Source organism: Aptenodytes patagonicus, chromosome 1, assembly GCF_965638725.1.
Source record: "Aptenodytes patagonicus chromosome 1, bAptPat1.pri.cur, whole genome shotgun sequence".
Taxonomy (NCBI): domain Eukaryota; kingdom Metazoa; phylum Chordata; class Aves; order Sphenisciformes; family Spheniscidae; genus Aptenodytes; species Aptenodytes patagonicus.
Window position 1 is genome coordinate 4,323,891 of NC_134949.1, and position 26,247 is coordinate 4,350,137.

Here is a 26,247-nt window from a genome sequence, read left to right on the forward strand (position 1 = left end):
GAGGTTACCGGGAAAAGGAGCAGACTCTGAGCCGCAATAGCAGGAAGATGCTTTTGCCTGCCTGGTAACTACATTAATAGGACCCTTTTTCCCCACTTAAGTGCACTCAAGTAAGGCATATATACTTATTAAATAATCTACTGTGTATGCTTCTGACTGTTCTTGTGGATGCTGGATGGAAGTGATGTGTTGTCTGCTTGAAAGAGTTATCCTGGAGTAACTATGCAGTGTAGGTACACGGGTATTTTATGCATGACAGGGTTGCGTGATGTGCTGGAGTACAAGGAGTCTGTGATAGAACCTGTAATAAAATTACTGAGGAGCTATACCTAATAATTTGGTGGTTAAAATAATTTTTTTTTAAAAATCTCTTTTATAGCAGACATGAGGGTGAATGCTGAGCTATTTATAATAGACTGTATATGTTGCATGGGTAGTGACTCATTAATTTTTCTCAATGTATTTATTACAGAGCTGTAGTTGCTCCCTTTAAAAAACCTGGCATGAAACTAAAAGCTCTTCTGTTCTGTACTTACTCGCTTGTTAAAATTTCACTGATTCATATAAACTTTGGGCCAGGAAGGAGGAGGTGATGGGGGTGAGTTTGATAAAAGTAAATCAGCTATTCCTGAGACTGAATTTAAGGAAAGTAAGATAGTTTTTCCCTAACTACCCACCCCACCCCCCAGTGTCTTTGAATGACATGAGCATTGGTCAGCTTGTTTGCTGGAGGTCTGGAGGAATTCTTGTGACATTCGCAAAAATAACTAGGCTTTAGTAGCTTCTAAAAATTCCTTTTCCCCCACAGACCGAAAGCGAGCTGTTACTGCTTGAAGGGGAGTTAGTGCACCGCCCTCATTCTGTTTGATTTGTTTTCCCTTCTGGACAGCTAGGTTTATCTGCAGGTGACGCTGAGCAGCAGGGTTGAGGGCTGGATGACTTTCCACCCAAATACTCAGCTCTGCGTGGATTCTGTTTGCCCATAGTTTTGGTGCTGTGCTTTTTTGGGGATCCATTTCTGTGTGCAGATTCCTCCTCAGTGTTCGTTCTTATGCACAGGGAAGCTGAGAGTATTGTAACTGCATGGCCATTCCCACAAGTTTCTGGTGAGCTGTTTTGAGACCAAACGGTCTTAATTTAGCTCTGCTGTTTGCTGCAGCTATATCAGTTTCGGAGCACAGTTTCCATTCAGGGAGATAGTACAGCTTAAAAGCTTGTGAGAAAGATATTTTCTTAGTTCACTGCTTGTGGGGTAAGGAGGAGAGTTGTAACTTGCTGGATGAACTATTCCCACCCCCTTCCATCTCTTCCCAATCCTGGACAACAGATATTATTTGAAGTGTCATGGTATAGGGAACAGCAAGAGGCTGGAAACCAAAAGCTCCAAAGCTGTTTGTGATCTGGCACTGTCTTGCTGTGTGACATTGGATTAATTATTTCACTGGGAGGCTTCAGCATCTGGATTTTTAAACTGAGGATAGCACAAATATCTGAAGAATATTGAGACAAGTTCAGTACACGCAAATTAAACTTTTTTTTTGGCATCGTTTACTTACAGAAAAAAGCCTAAGACTAAATGAAACACCAGGAAAGAGTGTTGTTACATGTTTGTCAGCATTCTCTTTCATGTGTCTGGCTTCTGCTATTTTAGTGAATTTTTATTAAACCAGAGAGAGAAGAGGAATGCTAAACTGTTCAAATATAAGTATAAAGACACAAGCCTTTATTTGATGAATCACCTGAAATTACATTTAATACGTTTTTGTGCTGTGTATATTTCCAATTGATAAGTGTTTTGATTTAAATACAGATATAAATACAGACCTGAAACTTTTTTTTTGTACACTTTTACCACTGAGGACACTCTTTCTTGCAAAGAAGAGGTTAACTGATCAGTCCTTTCATCCCTGTGACAGTTGCAGGTTTAAAAACTTTTTTAGCTTTTAATCATTCATATCACTTGGCATTGTATCTTTGGAGGCAAATGTCAAAGGTATGGAAAAATTGAATCTTCTTCAGGGTTTTTTTGGGTCACCTTTTGAACCTGCTTTCTAACACACATAATTTTTTTTTTTTTTTTTATATGGTTGCTGAAATATTTCCGTGCTTCAATTACACTTAGTTGCTTCTCTGCCACATGTTCTTAATGAGCACTTGTGGGAAGAAGTCCTTTTTAGCATTTATCGCTTGCTAATCACATCAGTACACTTTTTTTGGAGGTTAAAAAGATCATGCGCAGATCTAGGAAAAGACCTTTTCCTATTGGAGTGATAAACTGGACCAAACTTTCACCCTGAGTACGTGACGGTGCTGGTGTCAAGAGGCACACACTGAGCAAGGTACTCGAAACACCTTCACGGAGCCCCAGTAACGGGGTAGGTGGTGTGGTGCATCTTGCAGTCCTGTGCCCCAGGTTGTGCGGCTGGAGAACCTATTGCGGCATTTTCCCTGCCTGTGCACTTGGTTTTTCTTCCAAGGGCAACTGGGCACAAGTGCGATGTGTGTCCCTGCCTGTTGGTACGCTTCCCAGGTGTAGGCAATGCCCACCTGGGAATGAGGGCTGTGAGGCTCATCATCAATCCCCCCGTCCTGCCAACAGCACAGCCAGTGATTTCAGGAGTGTCCAGGGAATACATATGCTCTACTTCTGGGCTTGTTGAAAAGTTTTGCCCAAGTTTTTCTTTTTAACTGGCTGTCCAACTTGTACCTGTTAAGCCTTGACACCTTAGAAAATGGTTCAGTAAGTTCAAAGGTATCTTCATAGTCTGAGGAGCAACTAAAAGTGACAACGCAAAATTTCTTAGCTGTGTCAATTATCTAAGTTTAATTTTTTAAGGATAAAACACTCTTCTGTCTGCCTAATAGCTATAGGGATCTCATAACTACTCCAGAGTGGTGATGTCCTCCTTTAATTATGTTTATGTAAGTCTTCACATTTCTCTGTCCCTAGAGTCTGCAGGGGAAACTAGTATTGCTCTTGTGCTAGATATTATACAAACATAAAATCCGAGATGGTTCTTGTTGTACAGAGTTCACGTTCTAAATACAGACGGACAAAAGAGGCGATAACTTGGTCTGATCTCCCTTTTAGCTGTGGAGAGAATTAAAACACAAATGACTTGCCCAGAGTCACACAAGAGGCCAGTGTTACAGAGCTGAGAATCAAAACCATAATCTGAGTATTACCCTTATCTTCACTGCAAGACTAAGAAGAGAAATTCTAGAACAAAATTCTTATTTTCTAAATGTACCTGCAGGCGTAAGCTGGCTGAGGGTTTGAATTCATCCAGTCATGTGAGAACCAGCCTGCTCGACTGCTTCAGGTTCAAGATAAACCAAGAAAAGATTAGGTTAAAGGACAAAGAAAAGAGCATCCCCCCCATTCTCCGAAGCTGGGGCTTCACAATAGCGATTGTGTTCCTTCAATAAGCACGGGCTTGTTTTCTATAATTACTTTTTTAAGTAAATCACAGCTTATTATCATGTAGGGATGTAATATCTTCATAAGCCAACTATACAGAATTTTAATAATTCAGTATAATTTTATTGAATTTTAAAAAATCATGTTTGGGGTTTAAGGCATCTTTTTTTGTGTTATTGTTGTTATGCAAAGTTAGAATGAGACTCAAAGTGGCGCCTTGGCTACCAAAGCCAGGTGCCCAGCTCTCCCTCCAGAGGCTTTCAGAGGGATTTCCCTCTGCCAGGTCAGGGAAACCGAGGCGCTTGGAGGACTTTGAGCCAAATTACATGCGTAGAACAAACTGCATCCTCTCTTGGACTGTGTTCTTGGAGGTCATATTAAATAAAGAATCTGACTGCTCGGCCGGTAAGGTTTCACTATGCTTTTTGTAAAGAAAAGATTTTTGCTGTAGCGTCAACCTCAAATTGCACCCCAGGAACTCAGCCCCTGAAGTTTAGTGTAAAATATTCTCTCCTCATCAGACCACTACTTAATATTCCTGTGTTTCATCTGGGAGGTATATCTAACCGGTAGGTAAAGTGACTCATAGTTTATGAAGCCTGAAGATTTCATCTGGTGGAAAGATACTATGTGAAGTATTTTTGTTATCAAGAGATACATGAGATACCTTCTTTTTTTGCTACCCGTAAACTACAGTCGGTTCAACAAAATGAAATTGTTGCTTTTCTAGGTTGAAAAGCAATGTTTGGTCTGTTACATACTGGTAAAGGGGCACTTTCTGCATATTAAGGGCTTGTTTCGTTCATTTGAATTTACGTTATGACATTGAAAACTATTTTAAGTGGTGTTGCACGATGTTAATTGACTGTTGCCAGGTAAAGCTGCCTGTTGCTGCTCCCTCGGTTTTGCTTGATTTGCTTCTTGAGGTGCAGTACTTTAATGGTATGAATTGAAACAAAGTGATACGGATCGAAACAAAACACTTTTAAATGAGGGTGTGTTCTTAGCCTGAGACGTTGGATAGCCCGATGAACAGTAAACCTGGCAGAACTGTGGGACAGTCATCACCGTTACTGGTGGTGGATTGTAATCTCTAAGCGTAGATCTGCAGGTCAATTTTTTTAAACTGGATTTTTGCAAAAATGTTGTTCTTTTGCTGTTTTTTTGTTACAGATGGCCGCACAGATCCAATTTTGGATGATGTAGGCGATGCCTTCAAGCTTATGGGGGTTAACCTGCATGAGCTAGAAGATTATATACACAATATTGAACCTGTCACTTTCGCACATCAAATCCCTTCGTTTCCCGTCAGCAAGAACAATGTCCTGCAGTTTCCCCAGCCAGGAAGTAAAGATGCGGAAGAAAGGAAGGAGTACATCCCTGATTATATGCCACCTATTGTCTCCTCTCAAGAAGGTGGGAAATTAATCCTTTGCTTTAAGTTTTGGTTCCTGTGTGTTTGCATATTTGTTTGCCTCCTCGAGCTGTTCGAGTTGTGCGGCCCATAGCAGGTCGCTCAGAAAGGACCCACTGGGTGTCACACAAGCATGGTTTCAAAACAGGTAGCAGTGCTGCGGCAAGTTTATTTTCCACTCCTTTACTTTCCTCCAAGATTAACTGGTGTCAAAATACACCGTGTTAATACACGTTTCTGTAACGCATTTAAATTTTAAGTTTTTGGATGACAATAGAAAGAATGCTTTACATTACCTTTTATGTGTTACCCTCCCTCATACGTACTGCAAGAGCTTACATAATTTGGTAAAGGTAGAAGGAAGGCTGGCAAGACTGGCACAGCATTCCCAGCTCCTGACAGCTGTTTCTTCTTCCTTTGAACAAATTTAACAACAACAAAAAAAACCCCAACCGAAACCGTTCCAATTAAAATGAAGTCAGATTTAAAATAAGGAAGTAAGAGTCGTTTAGTGGCACAGTGCTTGCCTTTAATTCTCTTTGCTAATGTTGATTAGGGTTTCATCATCTCTGTTCCAGCTGCTCTCCTTCCCTTTCTTGTGTAAAAGTCCTATGGAGGCAGGGGTTGAGGATCACTGTAACAGTGAAACCAGCTATGCAAATGCTACGAGCTGCAGTTAGCCTGAGAATTTTAACAGTGGCAGTGGAAAAAGCAAAATCGTTTTTTCTATTTTTCAGCTCCGTGAGACTTGATTGCTAATAAGGTAGACTAGGTCACGTTTCCTAAAGGTCTAACTTTCCCTTTCAGTAGTGAACATCACACAACTGTACTTTGTGGGGAAATAAATGTATGCAACCTTGTGGAGCAGGTACAGAAATCCCAGACAGAACTTTATTTTCCAAAAGAGTGTAACGAACAGATGCAATCCTCACAAGTTACTTACTTAATTTATAATTTCTGTGGGGACAGAATGGATATCGTGCTCTATTATGCATATTGTTCTTCTTTAAGAACTAAGGTCTCAAAGTCTGAACATGGAAATATGGGTCAAAATTCTGCCCAGTGTAAACATGAACATAAACGACATCACCTTATTGGGTAAACAAAATCCTTTGCTGTGCCACTACCAATGTCATGTGGGGCAGTTTTTCAGTGATTTAGTAAGCTGTAGTAAGTGTATGTTCAGTCTTTCATACATCGTGTTCAGCTAGATAGATGCAGTTACTACGTGCTCCAGTTAGACTAAGTGAAATTATAGTCAGGAACAGGTATCTGAAGTGTAAAGGCCTGTCAGATGCAATGGTTTTAGTGTGTGCAGTAGAAAAAAATACACTATTTCCAGTTACGATGTGAGGACTTACTCATGCTGATATTTCTGACACTGTGTAGACCTGACTCTTCTGTTTTCTTTAATTGCATAGAATACAAAGTTATTTTATAGATCAATAGCATTTTAACGTCTCTTGCCTTAATATAACAAGGAAGTGAAAATGTTGGGTTTCAGTGAAAGCGCAGAAATATTTTCTTGGATTGATAAGAAGGTACTACAGTCTCCCCCTCGTGAAGTTTAAACAGGTTGTTTTTAAAATCTAACAGTGAACTCTCTTAAACCAGGAAGAGGCAAACGGAATGTAAATATACATATGTAGACAACATTAAAAAGAGAAAAGTATAGAGGAAGAAGACATTGAGAAGCAAATAGGGATTTTAGCTACCCTGTTCTGGCTACTTTCTTGAAATGCTTTAGCCTGACTTTTCAGGAGGTAAACAAACACCATTCTGTCAGAGGAATCCAGCATCTTTGAAGTGTAACAAGCTAGCCGGCAGTTTTGCTTGCCTTTTTTTTTTTTTTTTAAACTTGGAAAATCATACTTTAAAAATATGCAAGAAAGATCAAATCCAACAAGGCTCAAAGCGGCTGTAGACGAATATCTGAACATGGGGAATGAGAGATGAGAGTATTAAAGACTCAGTCTGGCGATATATGACATACAAAGAGAAGCTAAAAATTGAAATGGGGACAGTTGTGTGCTTTTTTTGTATGTAACTTTTTATACTCTTCCTCCTGCGAGTTAGATCCAGGAGTTAGATTTTAGCAGTCCTTATAAATAATGTATGAATCCTTTTAACACCTGAAGCAAGAAGATATTATTTCCAAAGTTGGACGAGAACCAGGAAAACTTCTGATGCCTAAGGCTAGTGTATCAGAGGGCCTATAGACACAGCTTCAGAAAATAAATACAATATTTTTTTTCAGTGAAAATTTAAAGCAAGCATTAAATACAACTGCTGAATGCAGGTTTGTTATAGTTGATTTAAAATAGTTGAGGTAATTTTAATTTTGAATTGTTTTGTGAAAATGCTATTTGTGATTTTGTGCCCTACTTTTTTTTTTTTTTTTTTTAAAGGGCAAGGTGGATCAAGAAAGTCTGTTGTATATGTTTTGTTGTATTTTACTCCAAGTAAAATTTGGAAGAAAAACTTTTACTTTTGCAGATTAAAGGAATGCATCGTAAAAATACTGAAGAATTGTAGAAGCTGTTTGAATAGTTTGCAGATCTTTATGGAGTAGAAAAAAACCATGCTGCTGCTAAGATTGTGCAGTTCATAACATTTGAATTGCTTTGAGTAGGCAATAAAGATAATTAGTCAGTAATGAAGGCAGGCTTCATGCACGTTACAGTATATAATGTAAATCTTTCAGTCACTTAAAGGAACTGTCAGGAAGACTCATTATGTCCCATTTTATATTGAAGCCTAGAGCTCCGCTCATGTTACGAATATTTATTTACTGATACGATTCAGAAATTACTAGTGCTGATATATTTTAGCAATAATGTAGCCATGACAGTCTAAGGGTACGAGCAGAACAGGGTTTATTGGGAGAGGTAATATCTTTTAATTTTATCAGTTGATCTAAGTAGAAGTATCATCTCTGGTGACAAACTGACTTCACCAGTAATTTTAGCTAGGTGCTTTAGTAAGAAAAAGCTTTTTTTATTGTTCATTTAAAAAAAAAAACCAGAACAGTGTTCAGTACGCACCATGACCAGTAGGTGTTGCTAACCTCCTTCTCAAAAGTCCTCTAGTTCTGCGCGTGTAACTAACTTCTTATTTCCACTTACCGTAGAACTTGGTGGTGGTGTGTTCAGAGTGTACAATGTACCCAGCAGCTTGTGCGATGTCTTAGTTATCATTGCCAAAGACTCGATAAGAGCAAAAAGTCCTGTCCAGCCTGAGAGGAGCCGTTTCCTTCCGATGTACTCAATAGTAAGAAATGCTGAAACAGCTCTCTGAATGATTTCTGAAGGTGTGGGGGAAAGGGAGGAAGGCAAATAGTTTTTCAAGATCTGTAATTTGTGTCAGTTGGAAGTTCAGTTCAGTTCAGTGGTACAAGTTTTGTTCCAAGAAATCAGAAAATGTTTTCTTGCCTTCAGTATGCCATGCCTCGTTTCAGTAACGTGCACTAACTAAATGATCTGGTGCAGATTCCAAATGCTTGCACTCTAAGGATCTGCATATAAAATTACATATTTTATAAAACAATCTGACTCAGTATTGCCATGGCAAATGTTGGATTTTTAGCAGTATTTTTACAAAGGACACTGAAGGGATAATTTTATGCCAATGTATCATGATGTTCGCTGTCTGCCTATTTTTAATTAGCCTCCTTTTTGTTTTTTGAGTTATTTTAGCGCTGTTGTCACTAAAATGTCATGGTAAACTTGTAAGACAGATTAAAAAAGGGGAAAAATATAAATTAGTTGCAAAACATGATGGTCATGCTTTATTTCTTGTGCTTTAATGTAAAAGAACATACATTTTGCAATAATACATCAACTTCATAGAATTTGTTGATTGCATTTGAAGCAAAACAGTACTGTGCTGAAACTAGGCCAGTTGAGAAAGCCCAGATACTTTTCCACAGCTAATAATAATCACTAGTACATTTTGTGATAATGTTGAGAGCCCTGGGTCCTGATGCTTTAAGAACGTGTATCATTCTCCATAATTAAACAAAGAAAAGTGAAGTGTGAATCCTACGTGTGCCATGGTAACCTTATTTTTAAGCTTCCTGGAATTAATTTCTACCTGTGCTTGCTGCCTCTAGTTATTACCCCATTTTAAATAATAATAATTATTTAAAAAAAAAAAAAATAACCACTTCATGTCAACTGCTTTCTTTTTCTGACTTTTTGAAGTCACAGGTAGTCCATCCCTGTTTCTCTGACTGGAAGACTGAAGAAAACATGTTGCTTTTGTGCATGCAATACTGTTCATAGTCTATTATATTTGCATTTGTTCATAGTCTATTATATTTGCATTAGACCCTCATTCCTCTCTTACACTGTAATTGTGCTGGGGTACATAAGAAGGATATGAGGGAGAAGACGTGAGAGTCTCTTCCTGGTAGTTGAGGTTTTTTTGTGGGGAGAGGGGTAGCTTTTAGGGAGTCAAACTTCCTCCTCATTTCTGGCTTTTTTTTTTTTTTTTTTCTGTCTTCTGCTTCATACCGCTTCATTCCCATTTCATAGAGGTTCAGATCCTTTCCCTTACAGATGATCTGGAAACAAATGTCATTTTTACTGGGCTTTAAGTTTTGTGGTTTTTCATTCCTGATAATGTGTGTTCAAGCGCTGGCATTGTATTTCTGATCATTGAGTCAGGACCAGTTCTTGGCGCGGTGTGCAAATTCGGATTTATTTGTAGCCTTTTCTGTCAGAGCATTTTATTTCCCTGGCAGATCAAAGCATAAAATTGTTGATCTTCTTACAGTCCTGCCTTTTCCCCTCTTTGCTGTTGATGTGATGTTAGGACCTGTTACCCACCAAAACCTGATTCTTGCAGCCACCTGGAAGCATGGAAACCCATCTGTCAATTATACATCATCTCAGAACATCTCTAGGTTTTTTTTCATACAATGTTAGTTGCTAAAAATCACATTTGAATTTATGAGGGGGGGGGGGAGAGGTGAAGCAAGGTGCTAATCAAAATAACGTGATTTTTGCATCTAATATGTAGGGTCTACCGGTGCTGGAATTGTATAAAGCATTAAGCATGACGGTGATATAAAGCATTAGTGTCTAGCTCCAGTGGCTAGATATATCAGATTTTAAAATTGTCGCTGGCCCCTCAGTCTAGCAGTGCTTTCTTTTGGCTGTGGTCCAGAACTGCACGTAGCAAGTCTGGGCTTTCAGACCAGCGTCATTTCAATCTCTGGTTTCCTCAAGGGTTAAACAAAGCCAATCCCTCTTTCTAAATCAGCACGTGATGGGCTTTAAAAAGGATACCGGGATATCGACTTTGCCATTTTGGTAACACAGGTCTCGCCGTTGTCATTTTTAGGCCTCTCTGCCTTTCCCCAGATCAAGTTGAACCCCACAGACTAACTCTTCTTTGTTCTAACAGCTGCGCTGATGATTTAAAAGCAGCCATGATCTTTTCAACAGAGCTTTTCCAGTATACTTGGTTAGGAAACCACCACCCATCAACAAACAGGTACTGTGTAGTCAACCAGTTTGAAGAGTTAAACCCCTGCCAGACTGTGAACGCTTTGCTCCTGGTTGCTAACTGTGCCTGGTTGCTGAGTATTTGCAAGCATCCTTTAGCCGTCCGTGCGCTATGCTGAGTGTTAGACGCTGATTGCTTTTGTGCGAATGAGTCTTCACATATGCATCAGCCTAGCAAGGAAGAAGCAACAGGAGAAACAGACAAAATGAGAAAGGCAGCCAAGCTTGCGATGCAGACAGGAGAAAGGCATTGGGAAAGAGCCAATAGGAGAGGCAGGTTTCAAAGAAAAAGGAAAATATGAGACAGGAACAAAAAAAGTGTACAGAAAATGTGCCTGGTTTAAATCTTGCCATTAGACGGAAAAATAACTCTTTTATAGAAGGCATACGGATAAAGCTGTGATTGGGAAGACAACTGTATCTTTACCTTTTCTTAAGAAGTCGTATCACAATCGAAAGCATAATTTCCAGTGAAATATTGCAAGAAAGGATTTAATGAGGAAGATTTTTTTTAAAAAAAGCTTAAAATGTGAAGCTAAGTAGACTTTCACCAAAGAGCTTCATTTAATTTGCAGCATTTGGAGGGGGGGGGGGGGAATCAATGTAATAAGTGCCATAGTAAAACCTTATCCGTGGCAGAAACCAAATCACATAGCTGGGATCCGTAGACTATGCAGACAGAGGCATACGCTATTTTATATTCTGCAGGAGGCTAGTACCTAACTTTTCCTAATCATTCATGTCTTTGGGGGGAAAAAAACCCCAACAAACCAGCTCTTGCTATTTTTGTAAGAAGCATAGTGGCAGCTGGAAGTGGGGAATGGAGGAAATGGATTAAAAGCATTTGCATTGGTTTTGGGAGAGAGCTTGTGATGGGTTTTCATGTTTTTGTTTGTTAGGGTCTTTTAAAGTGTTGTACCCTTCAAAACAAATAAACCAGCTGGAACCTGGCTGTACCTGAATAAGCAAATCAGAAAAGACATTTTATAAAGATGCTGACTCCAGGTTTTTTTAAAAGTAATAATGAGGAGTTAGTGACACTAACTATAAAAATTCAGCATTGTGAAAATGTACTTCTTTAGCTATCTAGTTTTATTCGCTGCATATAGCAAATGAAATGAGGTTAATGTGACTTTTCTTCAAGGGCCTATCATCCTTTTAAAGCCTTCCCACAAAGATTTTTCTGGTTTTCAGACCTGTTTAGATAACTTACAAGTTGTTAATGATTCTTAAGGATTCAAAATAAAAACTGCGCAATGCAGAAGTTGACTCATAAAAGCCAGCCTTTTGCAGTAAATTATTTACATTGAATTGGAATGAAAGTCATGGAGTCTTTCACTGCATTGTGATGTGCAAATTGCAATTTTGGCTATAATAAAACCGGAGGAGAAAACGGGACTTTATGATAAAAGGATTCTATTGTCTTGTGTATTTAGAACAGAAATGCTGTCATGATTTTAATTTCCTACTGATCCTTTTTCAGCAAAACTTTTGTCACTTGTCTTGACTCGTCATGTCAGATCAGTTTTTTCCCTTTTCTGACAATGTGTGACTTTGTTTAGCGCCTGCGTTGCTTCCTGCACTGTCTACTGCTACTATACTTGAGGATTTTATTTCATCTGGATCGTCAGACACCTTTGTGCCTTTGAAAGCATAAGTTTCATATTAGGTTATCGTCCGATAGCTGTGTGTTACTGTTCTCGAGCATTTCAGAGTTTCCCTTGCTGCACTGGGTATTTTTGGTGACTCTAGGGGAGGGGGTGGGAAATGGAAAGTCTAGCCACCACTTAAAGCAGGATAAAAGAGAAGCGCAACTGGCCTATTTTAAGGGCTGACCTTGTCATTATTTGTCAGTGGTTTTGCTTCATGCAGGAGCCCTTCCTATTTTTCATATCAAATGCTTTTATTTTTTTCTCTTTGACTTTTGCCACCAAGGATGCTTCAAATTAATGAAAATGTTAGTGATTACTAACAATTCCTGGCCTTTAAGAAGCGAATAAAAATTATTTTAGTTGCTGGGAGCAAAACCACGAAATGGATTGTTACCCTCCTGCACGGGAATTTGTGCCCAGCTTTCTGAGAAATGGTTCATAACCCAAGCAAGCCTTAATTTTGTGCTACATTTGAGAGAATCGTTTGGGAAGGACGTGGAAGTAGAACATGTGGTATGAGACCTTATACCTGTATCTGATTTTGAGGCATGTGGCCTTAAGTTTCTCCAGCAATGCCAGCTGCTGATTAACAACTGTTAATCAACATCAACACGGGGAAGGGTCCATGCCTGGAGTTCAGGAGTTGGCACTCCAGGTAGTTGTTCTGAATAACACTACTGTCCAGAGAAGAGTTACTTGCAGAGTACCTTTTTTTCACTTAAACACTTTTGAAGTGTCTGGACCATTTCTTTCCTCCTGTGAAAAATATCCATGCTTGGAGCTATTCAGGAATAGACATTGCACGGTGTTTACACTCATGTTTTCAAGTGTAGCTGAGCCTAACCTTGATCTTAGCATCAGAACAAGCCGTTGTCTAGCCAAAGATCACTAGTGGATTACAGGACCCCTATCTCTCTTGCATTAATCAGGTGAATGACTCATTACAAGCTTCTGCAGACAAGTATGTGGTAGAGTCCAGGTTAAGACCAAGGAACTCTGCCTTCTCATTTTTAAAATTATGACTAAGAAAGCTCATTTGAATTATTTGTCTTTTGCCACACAGAGATAAGCACTATAACTTTACCGTACAGCTCTTAACTTCAGTGCCTTCTTCCAGTCTTCACCTTTGAGTACATGTTCCTGTTTTCTCCAACTCTCAACTAAAGGGAGTATTAGTGAGTGGGTAAGTCATTAGGAAGGGGTAACTCATTGTTGTGTGTAGGCAGTTCCACTTCATTCTGCAAGAGCCTGAGAAATGTAAAATTGGATGGATAATGGAGAGTTCAAATTAGAAGGCATTTGGAGACGTGGCCCTGGTTCATGTAGCAAGATGCTTGGATAATTAAAGTTCATCTGTAACTGAGTGGCTTTTTGGAATCTTTCATTTTTGTAACCGCACTCATTAGAAACATTAATGGCTTTCTGATGACTTGACAAGACAGTATTTTTATATATTCAGTTTGGATTTTGTTGCTTTGAACAGCTGTGTATTGCGTGACTAGGTAAAATTAATTCTGTTTGCATGTTGTGTATAAATGTATATTGTTTGGATCGGTTAAGCAAAAGCTACCATAGCATACCTGTGTTTTTGAGAAGCAATGTCAAACTTGAGCAGGGCTGGATCTGGCTTGTATTTAGCCCAAGGCTGGAAAACATAGGGTCTTCAGGTGGTAACACAGTAAGTCACAAATTTCTCTGACTTGGTTTGAAATTAATGTTTCAATCATGGTTATAAGTGATGACGCCACGCTGCCAGAGGTGGTATTTTATATGGAGAGATAAATTGAAGTTCAACTCTGCGTGTGTGTGTTTAAAACAGTCCGATAACAACTTAAATGGCCTTTATTCTGGCCACTTTACAATCTGCAGCATTCTGCTTAATTTATTTTCTTTGGTGAACTTGTTTGCCCTCTGCATTCGCACTGTTGATGTCTGCTGCTTTCCCATTCCAAAGAGTTGTGTTAAAGGAAGACTCCGCGTTTCATGTGTATTCTTATGGTTAGGATGAAGCATACTTTTCTTCAAACGTTATGAGCTCTTTTCCCTGAGGGGAGGAGGATGGTACTGATTCTGTGCGTCTGAGAGGTATGGCTTAACAGATTGGCCAAATAATCCATCCTGAATTGGAGAGTGAATAATTTTAATACCCCTTATCTTGCATAGATTTTTGTGGATATTCATCTCAGCAAATGAACTTTGCATTTCTAAATGTTTAGAGCAGCATGTTCGTTCAGGTACAGCATACTTGAATCTTAATATTCTCCAGGTTTCTCCACGTTTCTCCAGGTTTCTGTGCGTGGGGACTTTTGTTCCAGGCGTATTTAAACAAATGTTTCACGCTTGTGTGCGGACAACGCTAATTACGTCTGACAGTCACAATTGGAAATAGCATGGAGGAAATAATAGTTCTTGACCAATCGCTAAAACACAGGAAGTCCCGGTGCCATAGGAAGGGAGAGAAACTCACTTTTCATTTCCTTTCGAGTCCAGTGTGTTCAGATTAACTTTAAAGGGAGCTGAGATGCAGCTCTGAGGATTTAGTCTTCAATCGTGTGCTACCTACGCGTGGAGCCCATCTCAGCAGGCAGTTAGTCACCAGCCAGAAAAGCTCTCATAGCTCAGCTGCTGGGTATCCTATTGCAAATTAAATATGAAACAAGGATGTGTTTGGTTTTGCATGAGAAACTTTTAACGCATTCATTAAAGAGGCTTTCTTTCTGTTCTGAATATTTTAAATCATGATATTGCTGAAGGTGATAGCTCATCTGTAATCTCTGAGAGAGAACTAGTTTCTTTTGCTATTTTAAAGAGAACTGATGGATTTTTACCATTCTTATGTGCAACAGTTTTAATTTTCTGTAATGCAGGCTTTACATGTTCAGATCAGCAAGGTTTATTGTAATTCAATTACCTTTTTTGGGGGTATGTGTGTATAAAATATTCTGCAAACAAATATTTACAATGTGATCAAAACATGCACGTACATTCTTTTTTTTTTTTTTTTTAAGATAAAAGCTACGGTTAAAATCCCGTATCCTTGGTCCAGGGAACTTGAGGTGGGATTTTTTTTTTTTAAGAAGCTTTAGAATTACAAGTGAAAACCTATTTAGATTTTGGTGAGATTTAGCCATCTGTTTATCCTCCTTTGGCATCATACCTTAACTTTTTTTTCAGAGTCCTTAAAAACATGATATAAAATCACATTGGTTGTGATGAGCTGAAAAATCAAGGTGGAATTTTATTGTTACGGTGTTGCTATACAGTTCAGTTACACTTACAAACTGCAGCATACCAAGGGTTTATCACAATATTGCATATATTGAAACAATTTTTTTAGGATTCTTGGGGAAAGTAATCTTTATGTGAATTAAAAAGTATCTTAACGTGTACGTTGCAGGTAACAGCCTTCTTTTAGATGAGCTAATTTTCATGGAGTACAGCTTATGCATAGTATCTATTTAAAACTTGAGGTGATTCAGGCTGAAACACTGAATTTCTTCAAAACCTCAGCGTAAACCTCAGTTTTATAAATGGCCCGTCTATTTAAGGAGTTTTTCCTTCACACAGACATTCCTTCTCACATAAGCTTACTACGCCGAGCTCCTTGCATATATTTTTGGTCCGTCTCTGCTGTGCAGAGGCAGAGAGCTGCGCGAGGCGAACTCCCAACACGTCTTCTAGACCCCCCCGGTGTAATTTCGTACAGATGGGATGCCAGTGGAAAGCTGCGGTCTCAAAAACTAGCCCTGCTGCCTGGTCAAAGACAAAATGCTTCCACTGGTATGGGAAGTGAAGAGTGTTAGAAGAAATTTGAGCTTGAAGTTTGTGGTATCAGTGGTCCGTGTGTCCTGTGTGCGGGACATCTGCCCGTGCCCTGCCGTAGCGGGCTATGATTTTCCTAGGTCACAGGCTAAGCCAAGCAGGGTTGCTGCAGTACTCGTAACGGCAGACATCCAAGGCAATCCAGTGGAGCAGGAAATAGCGTTGATTAGCAGATGGCATTTTGTAGGAAGCCTGGTCTGCTGTTGAGACTGGCATATTTCAAATGAGATGAAAAATTAAGTCTCTGCCACTTGTGGTGATTAAAGCCTCAGTGGCTCGCTTTTCCAAAGTAGCATGTTAACCCTGCTGGCGCGGTTCCCGTTGGGTGATAGAGTTCTGCCAACCTAAATGCCCCGAGCAGTTTCAAATTTGTGGAGGAGAAACCGCTCAGCGCTGCTCTGTGCCGCTGAATAGCCCCTGCATCTCCCACCAAGATTACTGCATTTCAGCAGTAATTGAAGTGATGCTGAGTTGAGGCCAGGTCCTATCAAATGAATGCATGCAGCAAGCACTTTTTTTTCTTTTGTAAGGGTAAATCCCGCAGTGCATGCGTGTTTTCTAGGTTAGCGTTAGACCCGTATGTATGAATGACGATAAATAAATGCAAGGTCGTTACACTCTTTCAGAATAGGGAGTAGAGCCCATCCTGGTATCAAATCTGCGTTGGCGAAGGAGGGAATTGTATGTCATCTGCAGGTGCTGCTAACATACTGAAGAAACTCAGGCAAATAAACAGAAATATTGATTCCTTTTATCTAAATAGTTTTCTTCCTTTCACTGGCGGGCTGCTTTTGTGCATAGTATAGATAATTTCTGTGCGGTATTTTTAGCAGTCAATGTATGGAAAAGGTGTGTGGACTGTTAGAGTAATTAGATGCAAATAGCCAAGTAGAGGGACAACTGGTTATAATCTGCTGTGAAAGAAAGGCGTGTGACGTGGGAAGGTGATGCTGGCAGTGGTGTGTGTGCCACCAGAAGGATGCATGTTGGGGTTAACTAACTTAATAGGAATTTTGTAAAATGGAATAATTCTTATCGGCCCCTGGTAAAATGGCTAACACTTGTGCTGCTTTCAGACTCCAGTGTTACACATGTGCTTATTCTGTGCAGTAGCTATTGGCCTTATCTAAATGGAAAACCCTTTCCAGCTTGAGAACAACTTAGCAACTTTTTAATATCAAAAAGAGCACATTATACACAACACATGTACAAGACTCAAAGGGACATGTATGCTGCCTAAAGTTTTTGGAGCTAGTGTGTGTGTACGCTAATCTCCTGAGAGTTCGTTGCTCCAAGCTTTTATCGAGAGCAAAGGGAGTCAGAGCCGAAGACTTCTGTGCACTGCCACTCCATCTGAAAGAACCAGCTCCTTTTTCCTAAGTTCAAGGCAATACGCCCAGAAGTATGTGTACATCGTTCCTATCAATGCAGTCACAGGACTCTGACTTTCTTTTTAAGTGAAAATAAATGAAAATGTTTTCATTCCGTATTGTTAAACAGCGGAGGAGGTTTCTGCTACAGTCTAATTGTCTTAGATCTGTTTCTCAATGCAGCACATCTTTGCATTAAGCTGTTACTACCTTTTAATGTTGTTTAGAAGAGATGAAATATATTGGTAGTATCTCAAGGGAAAGACACTAGATGCTGGTTTTACGAGGAAAAGCTTAGATGTGTTTTAAAAACCTGCTTTCATAGAATCATAGAATTGTTTAGGTTGGAAAAGACCCTTAAGATCATCAAGTCCAACCATTAACCTAGCCTTGCCAGGTCCACCATTAAACCATGTCCCTAAGCACCACGTCTACATGTCTTTTAAATACCTCCAGGGATGGTGACTCCACCGCTTCCCTGGGCAGCCTGTTCCAATGCTTGACAACCCTTTCGATGAAGAAATTTTTCCTAATATCCAATCTAAACCTCCCCTGGTGCAACTCTTCTGGTTCTCACAAAGATGACTCCGAGTTGATTGCAGTTCAAACTACTTGGAGTTACTGCAGCTTCTAAATGTCCAGTTTTGCAGTGTCTTTGCCTTAATTGGTATAAGTTTTGCTTTCCCAGATAATCTTTTATGAAAAGGCAGTGAGATGAGGGAACAAGCGAGCTTCACAGTGAGAGATCCCATCGAGAAGTCGTGTCCACTTAGTATTGCGTTAACAGGGAGAGAACACGCAAGCTATCAGATTACACACTAAACACTATTCTCCAGAATTAGGTGACTTTTTGCATTTAGTGTCCCTGTGTCCCGCACAGGTCGGGGTTACTTTTTGAACAGCCAAAGCTGCATTAGTGCCATTCTTTTTCTGAACAGTAGTTCATTTCTTTCTCAAGCATTAAGACAGCAGCTGTAACCTTTTCATTTTAATGAGCCAAAGCTTTGTTAAACCAGGAACCTCTCCTGGTCATAAGTGGCATGGTACATGAACATATTTAAGGCAATTCAATTTCTGTAAGAAACAGTATGCAAAGAAAAGTCTTGCTTCCTCATGCAAAGAGCCGGATTCCTAATTACGACGGGGTTGACAAAGAATGACGTCTGGCAAAAATCCAGAGCAACACTCAGCCTCGTTGCCTCTTGCTGCAGAGTGAGGCACCTTAACTGTTCTGTCATCACACTTTCTGATTTAATGTAAGGAAAGTTAGAAATATAAGTGGAGATTGTCAAGATTCCTCCCCCCCCCTTCTATTTGAGAGCATATTAATACTGTACTCATCAAAGGTTTACGTTCCTTTAATGTTAGCTATCTATATTGCGTTATATCACACCTACCTTCACTCTGCTGATGCAATATCAAGGCTGAAACTTTTATTCTGCAAAACCCAAGTCATTTCTCTCAAGCTTTTATTTTGCCTTTTATGTGCATGTCTCATTTTACAGCATTCATAGCAAAATATGTGTTCTTAAAATAACAGCAGCACAATCTGGTTACATATGGCAAAGGAAATAATATGAAATATCTAGGCTTTCTCTAATCCAAGTCCATATAGCATCTTATATTGCTACGTGTTATGTGGCTATAAAATGCATTGCACAAGTGGACTATTTTAAGCATTGTGTTAAAATTTGAATTTTTTTAAATTTAGCATCAATAAAAGACTGGTATTAATGTTTAGTGCATTTTAATTAAAATTAATTGTGTTTATTTCTGAGTTTACTGGAAATTGCTTACTAGCTCTTTCTGCCACTACCTCTTTTCTTGCTCGAAAACAAAACAAAGGAGCATATATCCAGAGAGGGTGATTGCTTGTACACCACATGCTGGCTTTCAGAATGGAAACTTCAGGAGGGAAGCTGAGAGGAGCCAGATGAGCACATGCAAAGAAAATTAAATGTTTCAGGCTGATCTGAGCAGTAGAGATCACATAACTACAGTCGTGGTGTATCTTCTTGGAGGTTGTATCGTAGTTACTATGCAGTAATCTCTACTAAAGAACAAGAGCTCAGTGTGTGATACACCTGGCACAATTTGGAGCATGAGGTCCAGCAGTTTGCTCCTAGCAATCTCTGTCCTTGGGAGACAACAAAAAGAGACACCAAAGTGGTCTGGCTCTAGCAATTGCTGGAGTTTGGGGGAAGGGGAAAACAACTAAAACACTATCCAGGCTAGTGAAGAACACGTTCTGCGGTTGAGTTGAACCGGAGGCGTCAGGGCACACCAAGCTGTCAGCAACGTCATCGCCGTTCCTGTTGCAGCTCTGGGAAAAGCGCAGGACCGCAGCCTGTCTCCAGTTGCGCCCCCATCAATTTGAGGTGCTGAGGACATGGTGATGCAGGTGGAAAGGAGATGACAACTTGGAGGGAGCCAAACCCTTCCCACAAACTTGTTGCGGTACTGTAGTTCTGGTGTCTAACTTGGTAAGGGGAGGTTTTGGTGTGTGATGTAAAAGAGATGTAAGCCAGGACTTGAAGTGTGTGCCTAAGGTCTGTTGCAGTGACAGATAATGGTGATGGTGCTAAACAAATTAACTTGGGTATTAGAAACAGCAGAGCCATGTTAACAGGACACTTTTGTCAGGTCAATTTATACTGTTGATAAGAACCTAAGCCCAGCTGTGCTAGGCAAGCTGAACCTCTGTCTAGGTGGGTGCCCTGTAATGGGAGCCCTTGGTGGAGAATGCTTTGGATTAGAGCTTGCACAATACCCTTCTACAACGTACACGTGTAGCAATATCTGCTTGAAGGACTTCTTTATTCAGAGACTACATCCACATCTTTATGTTCAATATTCCTTGATGGATCCATCTAAGGAAGAGCAGAAATCCCTGCTGAGAAGCAGAATACATCAGTCTAGGTGGAGTGCCGCGTTAAGGGATTATACTTGCTTCACTAGCTGAGCAAGGTTTTGGGATACAGGTACGCCACTCTCAAGTTTAGACTGTTTCTGAGATGTCCTTTCTCGCTGCAGAACAAGTGGGCTATATGTCTGCAGATAGACAGTCCGTGTTTGGAGTCTGTTAATGAGCCAGTTGTACAGAAAAGACACGTTCCGTTGGTTTTTCTCTTCATCAATCTTCTGGATAACCTGGAAAATTAGATATTTTCCTTTTCCCTCTTAAAACTCAATCAGATGAGATCAGGTGTTTTCAAATAACACAGCTGTGGTTTTTCACCATAGTTATCGTATCTCATTTGCTGCTTAATGCAAATTCGATAATCATATTGGTTCAGACTTCTACACTGACTGCATCAGTGTATTTTTAACAGTAATATTTTACAAATCACTGCAGAAATGCATAGGTTGCACACTATTTTCAGAGGAATTTCCAACTTGAAAGTGCGGTAAGCTTTCTTTATGTTAGCTAGAAAATCTTGAGGTGTAAAAGCCCGAAAGGTCTATATCACTCCTCTCCCTTCAGATACCACACGTGCAAAAATTTTGGAGCATCGTTCCAAGCCTCAAGTTGAGAGAAGTTATGACTTAAGGCTATTGAACATGTAGTTTTCAGACAGCTGCGAGTTCTGCTATTTTTAAACACTTCTTCACATGCAACAAAAGCTCTAGTTATGTGCAATAATGTATTCAATAAACTTTGATTTAAAACATTTTTTATATTTTAGCTGTATTTTGCTAATAAAAAAAGGAATGTGGAAGGAAATATTTTGTGAACTCAAATAGCTGAAGTCTTATGGCAACTTTCTCACAAAAATTCAACTCCTAAGTGGAATCCATGCATAAGATGTTATATTTCTAATAGATTCAGTTGGGTTTTTTTTCCCCCCTGAGAATTATAAATGTCTGAGGCATGATTTAAAATGGAAATAGCATCGTAGCCTTCACCGTCGTGTCACTATCAATTTGCTATAATTAAACCATTCGGGGAGGTAAAATAGATTCAATAGAGCTATCAGATATTATCTCGCAGTCTTTTTATTTAAATGCACGGCACTTTTAATGCAAAAGAGAGCATGTGTCTATGTGCCTATGTATGTTACCGAAAGGGACTAAAGAGGCTAAGTGCTGTTGGTGCTCAGTGAGTTTTGGTTTTCTCTGTTAGCTAGTGGTTTTGCAAACCTCGTATACTCTTTTCCCCCATCTTAACTTTTACATATATGTTACTTGCTAAACCGGCATGTTTAGCAATTACATTTTTTTTTTCTCAAAGCTCAGTCTTTCCAGCATTCTGGAATTTTCATTTTTTCCGAAGCCCCTTCTAATTTGCGTGCAATTTCCCCAGCTGGAAACTGGAACCTGGTTTTGACGTACAGCTCTATACTGTTTCCATGCAGTGTTGTGGGTCTTCTAATACTAAGACTGACCTAAATGCTATGGTCAAATTTGCTGTGCCTTTTCTCTCTGCCAGTGCATTCCTCTTACTGGTAGTTACCACTCCTAAGTATTCCATGCTTCTCTTTCTAATTAACAGGTTTCTTGAAATGCATTAAATATTTTTTTTCTGCGTGCCGAGATCAGCTTACATTGTTCTAAGCATAATTATTTATGCATATATTTCTCATAGCTGTCATTTTCCATGAACGTTTGCGGCACGCTTTCAATGTTATACTTTCTGACAAGTTTCATTAAATGGGATCATCCTTGTTTTTAGAATATGCCACAATAAGAGCATGCCTAAATTATATTCTTTTGGTTCCTCACTAGATAGCTCTCTCCACTTGTTCATTACCACTCGTCTGCATTCTTTCAGCATGTTTGATTTTTTTGTCCAAGACTTTTCAAGTAAGATTTTGTGATACTGTCAGATATCAAACTTTAAAGCTTCTATTATAGTTTCCAGTTATCTATTATTTTTGTAGTTCTCTCAGAAGAATCTGAAAATTGATCAAGTTATCTTTTTTCTTTTTTTTTTTTTCCCCTCTGTCTAATCTTGTAGTGTTGTGGTTTTTTTTTTCTTAATACATCCTAATTCTGTTATGGGTTGAAGTGGTAGTTGTTAGGGTCATTCCTTTGAAGTGTGTGCATATTCTGGACTTACTGATAGTATTAATTAGATATATGTAATAACAAGCAGCTTTAGTAATTAGCGAACTCCTGATAGAGACAGCACAATAGTTTGAGACATGAATTCTCTCGAGCAGCAAGACAAAATGATCCAGATGCTCTTTGTTCCAGTATGAAAACAATGTTGCCTGCTATGTACAGGTTTCTTGGGTTTGGGATACACGCCATTTGGTCCTGACTGGCTGTTTGCAATTCTGGAATTTGCTAGTGACGGTTACAGTCTGAGACTACTCAGAATGGAAAAAAAAGCAAAACAAAAATACAATATGTTGGTTCTACATCACTGAAAAAGCTTTTCTTCTATACAAGTTTTATTACAGAAATGTGAAGATATTATTAAGTGAGCAGAAGCAGCGAAAATGGAAACTGCTGAAGAAATTCCATAAAGTCGGCATAAAGTGCAGAGAGAGAGAGAGAGAGAGGCGTAAAGTGTTGCAGTTTGTATTCCATCCCTGTTTGCCTTCCTGGAAACTTGCCCTGGGTTCGTACTTGGGACCAGCTGCACATGGTTGCTGATACAGAGATGTGGCTGTAACCTATGACCACCCTCACAGGCAAATGTTTTTCTCTAGAGTTCTTGCTAAAGGACCAATACAGAATAGTTTTCAATCTTTTCTTACTACAATTTTCTTTTATTTCCTTAGTTTGTGTTCGTCTAAAAAGGCAAAAGGGTTTTCCTTCTGTAGTTGGGCAGTGCAGGAGTCTTTGACTGTTAATTTGTCTGGCTGGTGTTATATCCAAACTTGATGGCTGTTGTGGTCCAGATTTAGCATATCTTAGAGGTTTGAATGTTTATGTCTCCTCAACATTGAAAAAAGTTTTGACATGTATCTTGACACTGTTGCATCAGTGCTAACTGCATTTTTTTTAATCAAGTAGAAGATTTACTATTATATCCAATTATTTTTCCCTATTAAATGTGCTTATCTTGGCTTACATACCCCTTATCCACCGATGTGGTTTAAAGTAATTTTATCACCTCCACTTAACCTTTGGTGTGCATGAGTTTAAATATATGTCCAGCAAAAGCTCACCTGCTGTGATCTGTGCAGTGGTCTCTCGGGGGGGGGGGGGGAAGCTTCATAAAAAAATTAGACTTCTGAAAATTAGGCTCACAACACAGATTTGAAATTTAAATAAGTGGTGTGTGAGGAAGGGTGCCTCACTCCTCAAAAATACACACTTTTGATCTCAGCTTTTTCTATCCTATTTTTCTACTTACTTTTCAGGGCACAGTTAACGAAATGTATCCCAGCTTTGCGGATGCGAAACAGGCAAAAGAGAGGTAGATCTGGATGCAGAAAGCACAGGGTTTGTAACAGTATGTAGTAAATAAAAAGGCTGTCGGGATTGCTAGAACCCATATCTTTCTTTGAAATTAGCAGCGCCTGTAGGTACTCCCAACCCTGAAGGTTTATACCTAGTTTTAGCATCCTGATTTCAAACCATTGTGCTCGATAAAGATTGCAGAAAACGGTGTCCATATCAAAGCCTGAGCGAGCATCCCGCTTTCATTCTCCAGCATCGCCATCTAGATGAGTGTCTGATAGATCGCCACCTCTCAGGAGGCTTGCGAGGTGGTGGAAAAGTTACTGTAATCTACGGTACGTGCAAAAAACTCACTTCAGGGCTGCCAGCCTGCATTTATGTTTTACGTTGAATGTTCTCTGTCATTTAAAATCACATAAATTTAATATTTCTTACGAATAGGATGGGGGGGGTTATTTCTACTATTAAAATGAAAGCAGGAAGATCACCATGTACCCCAAGTTTTAGAACAGGTGTCACTAAGGTGGAAAGACAGGAGTTCTAACCTAGTCTGTGTTTGCCCCTTTCATGCTGTTCACCTTGCTCCTCTGCATACCCAGAGAGCGCAGTGTCTGCTCTTAGCTAAATTTTATGGCTACAATCTAATCTAAAATATCTGGGTGCTTGTGGCTGTAGTTTTTTTGCAGGTGACAAAAATTATTTGTGAGTTAGTTGTTAGAGAGCTATTGAATAACTTGTGAGTTTGGGGAAAAGGCAATGCTCAGACTTTCAGAACTGTCGTTCGTTTGTATTAGTTGAAATTCTCAAAACTTTGGTCAAAGAAAAAAACCATTGAAGTGGGATCTCCTTTTATTCTCCCTTCACTCCTTTTATTCTCCCAGATTAAGGTAGGAAAGCCAAGGGATGTAAGGGAGGGTCTGCCTACCTCATGTTTGCAAGAGGTCCGTCCTGAGAACCCCCCTTTTATAGCTGTGAAATTGTGCTGCTGAAATAGTTCCCGCAAACACATAAAATCAGAATGATTGCACTGAAACCAGACTGTGAAAATCCACTCTCTCAGGCAGAGTTTACTTTTATTTGGTCCTTTTAAAATCCCAGTTATAATTGGGGGGGGGTCGTTTAGTGGTGGGTTTTCTTCCTTAAGGAAAAAGGAACGGTGAGGGAGCTGTTAGAAATTTCTATGCTACGCTATTCAGTCGTACTAAGATCCTTTGCCTCCTCTTTCTGTTTCCCCTTACCCTTTTCCACTTCGCCAGCTGAAACTGGAATTTTGAAAAACATTGGCCAGCCTCCTCTTGGTGCCTGGGACGGTGTTTATTTAGCTGGTTTATTGTCAGGAGCCAGACAGCAGTATTTTGGGGGTATTTACCATCTGGGGAGAGAAAAAAAAAAAACCCAGTTTTCTTGTGAAAATGTATTGAATAATGAATCAATTTTTTTTTATTTGGTTTAGATTATTTCATAGCCTGTTTGCTTTCAGAGGTGTTTCTAGTATCATCTAGGTACTTCCATTGTAACGCGTAAGAAAAGCAAGTTGGATCTTAAGGAAAGCAGTGCTTTAGTACGGGATCCTAAACAGATTAGTCTTCGGGAATATCCTCGCTAGATGGATCCTGTGAGTGAGCACAAAACAATTCATACCTCAGACACTGCTTTTTAAATTTCTTTGAACTACGACTCTTTTTTGAAAAGATTAGTTGCAATCTCACTGAAAAATGCACGCCTACCACAATGCCGTGCTGGCCTAGTCATCCTGCGGAAAGTTGGTTTAATTCAGTTTTGTGAGGGTGCCCGATTCTAAGCAGAAATGATCCCGAAATACCAACGCCTGGTTTTGTGTCCTGTTTGGTGTTCGTGCAATAATTCAGCATTATTTTGATGCTTCAGCAGAGGGCACTGTTGTAGCATTAAAGGCACTTGAAAGTCTCATCTCCAGCTTTTCTTGATTTTTTTTTTTTTTTGGAAAGTGTTTAATGTTCTCCATGTAATTAAATTCAGTTCCCTGTATAATTAGCAATGGAGCCTTATTCTTTGTGCCACTGCTGTGGATAGTATTATTTTTGTCTCTATTTGCCTTCAGTCAATGTAAAATACTGTTGCCTATCAAAATGTAGAAAGTTTTATTGCTATCTCTCAAAGCTAAGCAATATTTAAAGGTGGAAGTATAAAACTGTGTAGTTAGTTTCATTTAGTTGCTCAGAGTAAATAGGAAACCTTTAAAATTCCTGCTCGTGGCTCGGGAAATAGCGGAGTTAATGCGCCGTAATAATTTCACCTTTGTGTCCGAATGTGTATTATAATATTTTTGGATTGTCAGTACTTGCAGGTTGTTAAAAATACATACGCAAACCCGTAATATTTAATTACGTGGGAAACCTATTGATTTTATTTGGCAGAATTTTTTTTTTCCTCTTTAATTTGTTTTCCTCTGTATCTTTGCAAGAAGTTGTACTGTATTGGTGCTGTTTAGCATATTGAAATATTAATTACAGTGTGTTCAGGCATAGTTATTTTTCATTAATTGCAAATGCAAAGTAATTACTGTGACCTAGAAATAATTTGCTTGTCCAAATACCTGTAAACATCCTAATTTTTTTATAATTTATGGAGACCAGCTACAAAACATTGTGTCAGAAAGAAATAATTTTCTGAGGTACTAGAGATCTTAAATCTTAATGCTTACATTACATTAGAATGCTCTTAC

The 26,247-nt window shown here is 39.3% G+C and overlaps 1 protein-coding gene across 1 annotated transcript in view; it reads left to right on the forward strand.

The window, feature by feature from the left end:
• TAF3 (TATA-box binding protein associated factor 3) overlaps positions 1-26,247 on the forward strand; it is a 119,277-nt gene that overhangs the window by 6,815 nt on the left and 86,215 nt on the right. The window contains exon 2 of the mRNA XM_076350299.1: positions 4,595-4,837. Within this exon, the coding sequence (XP_076206414.1) occupies positions 4,595-4,837 (243 nt within the window). The remainder of the gene's footprint in view (positions 1-4,594; positions 4,838-26,247) is intronic.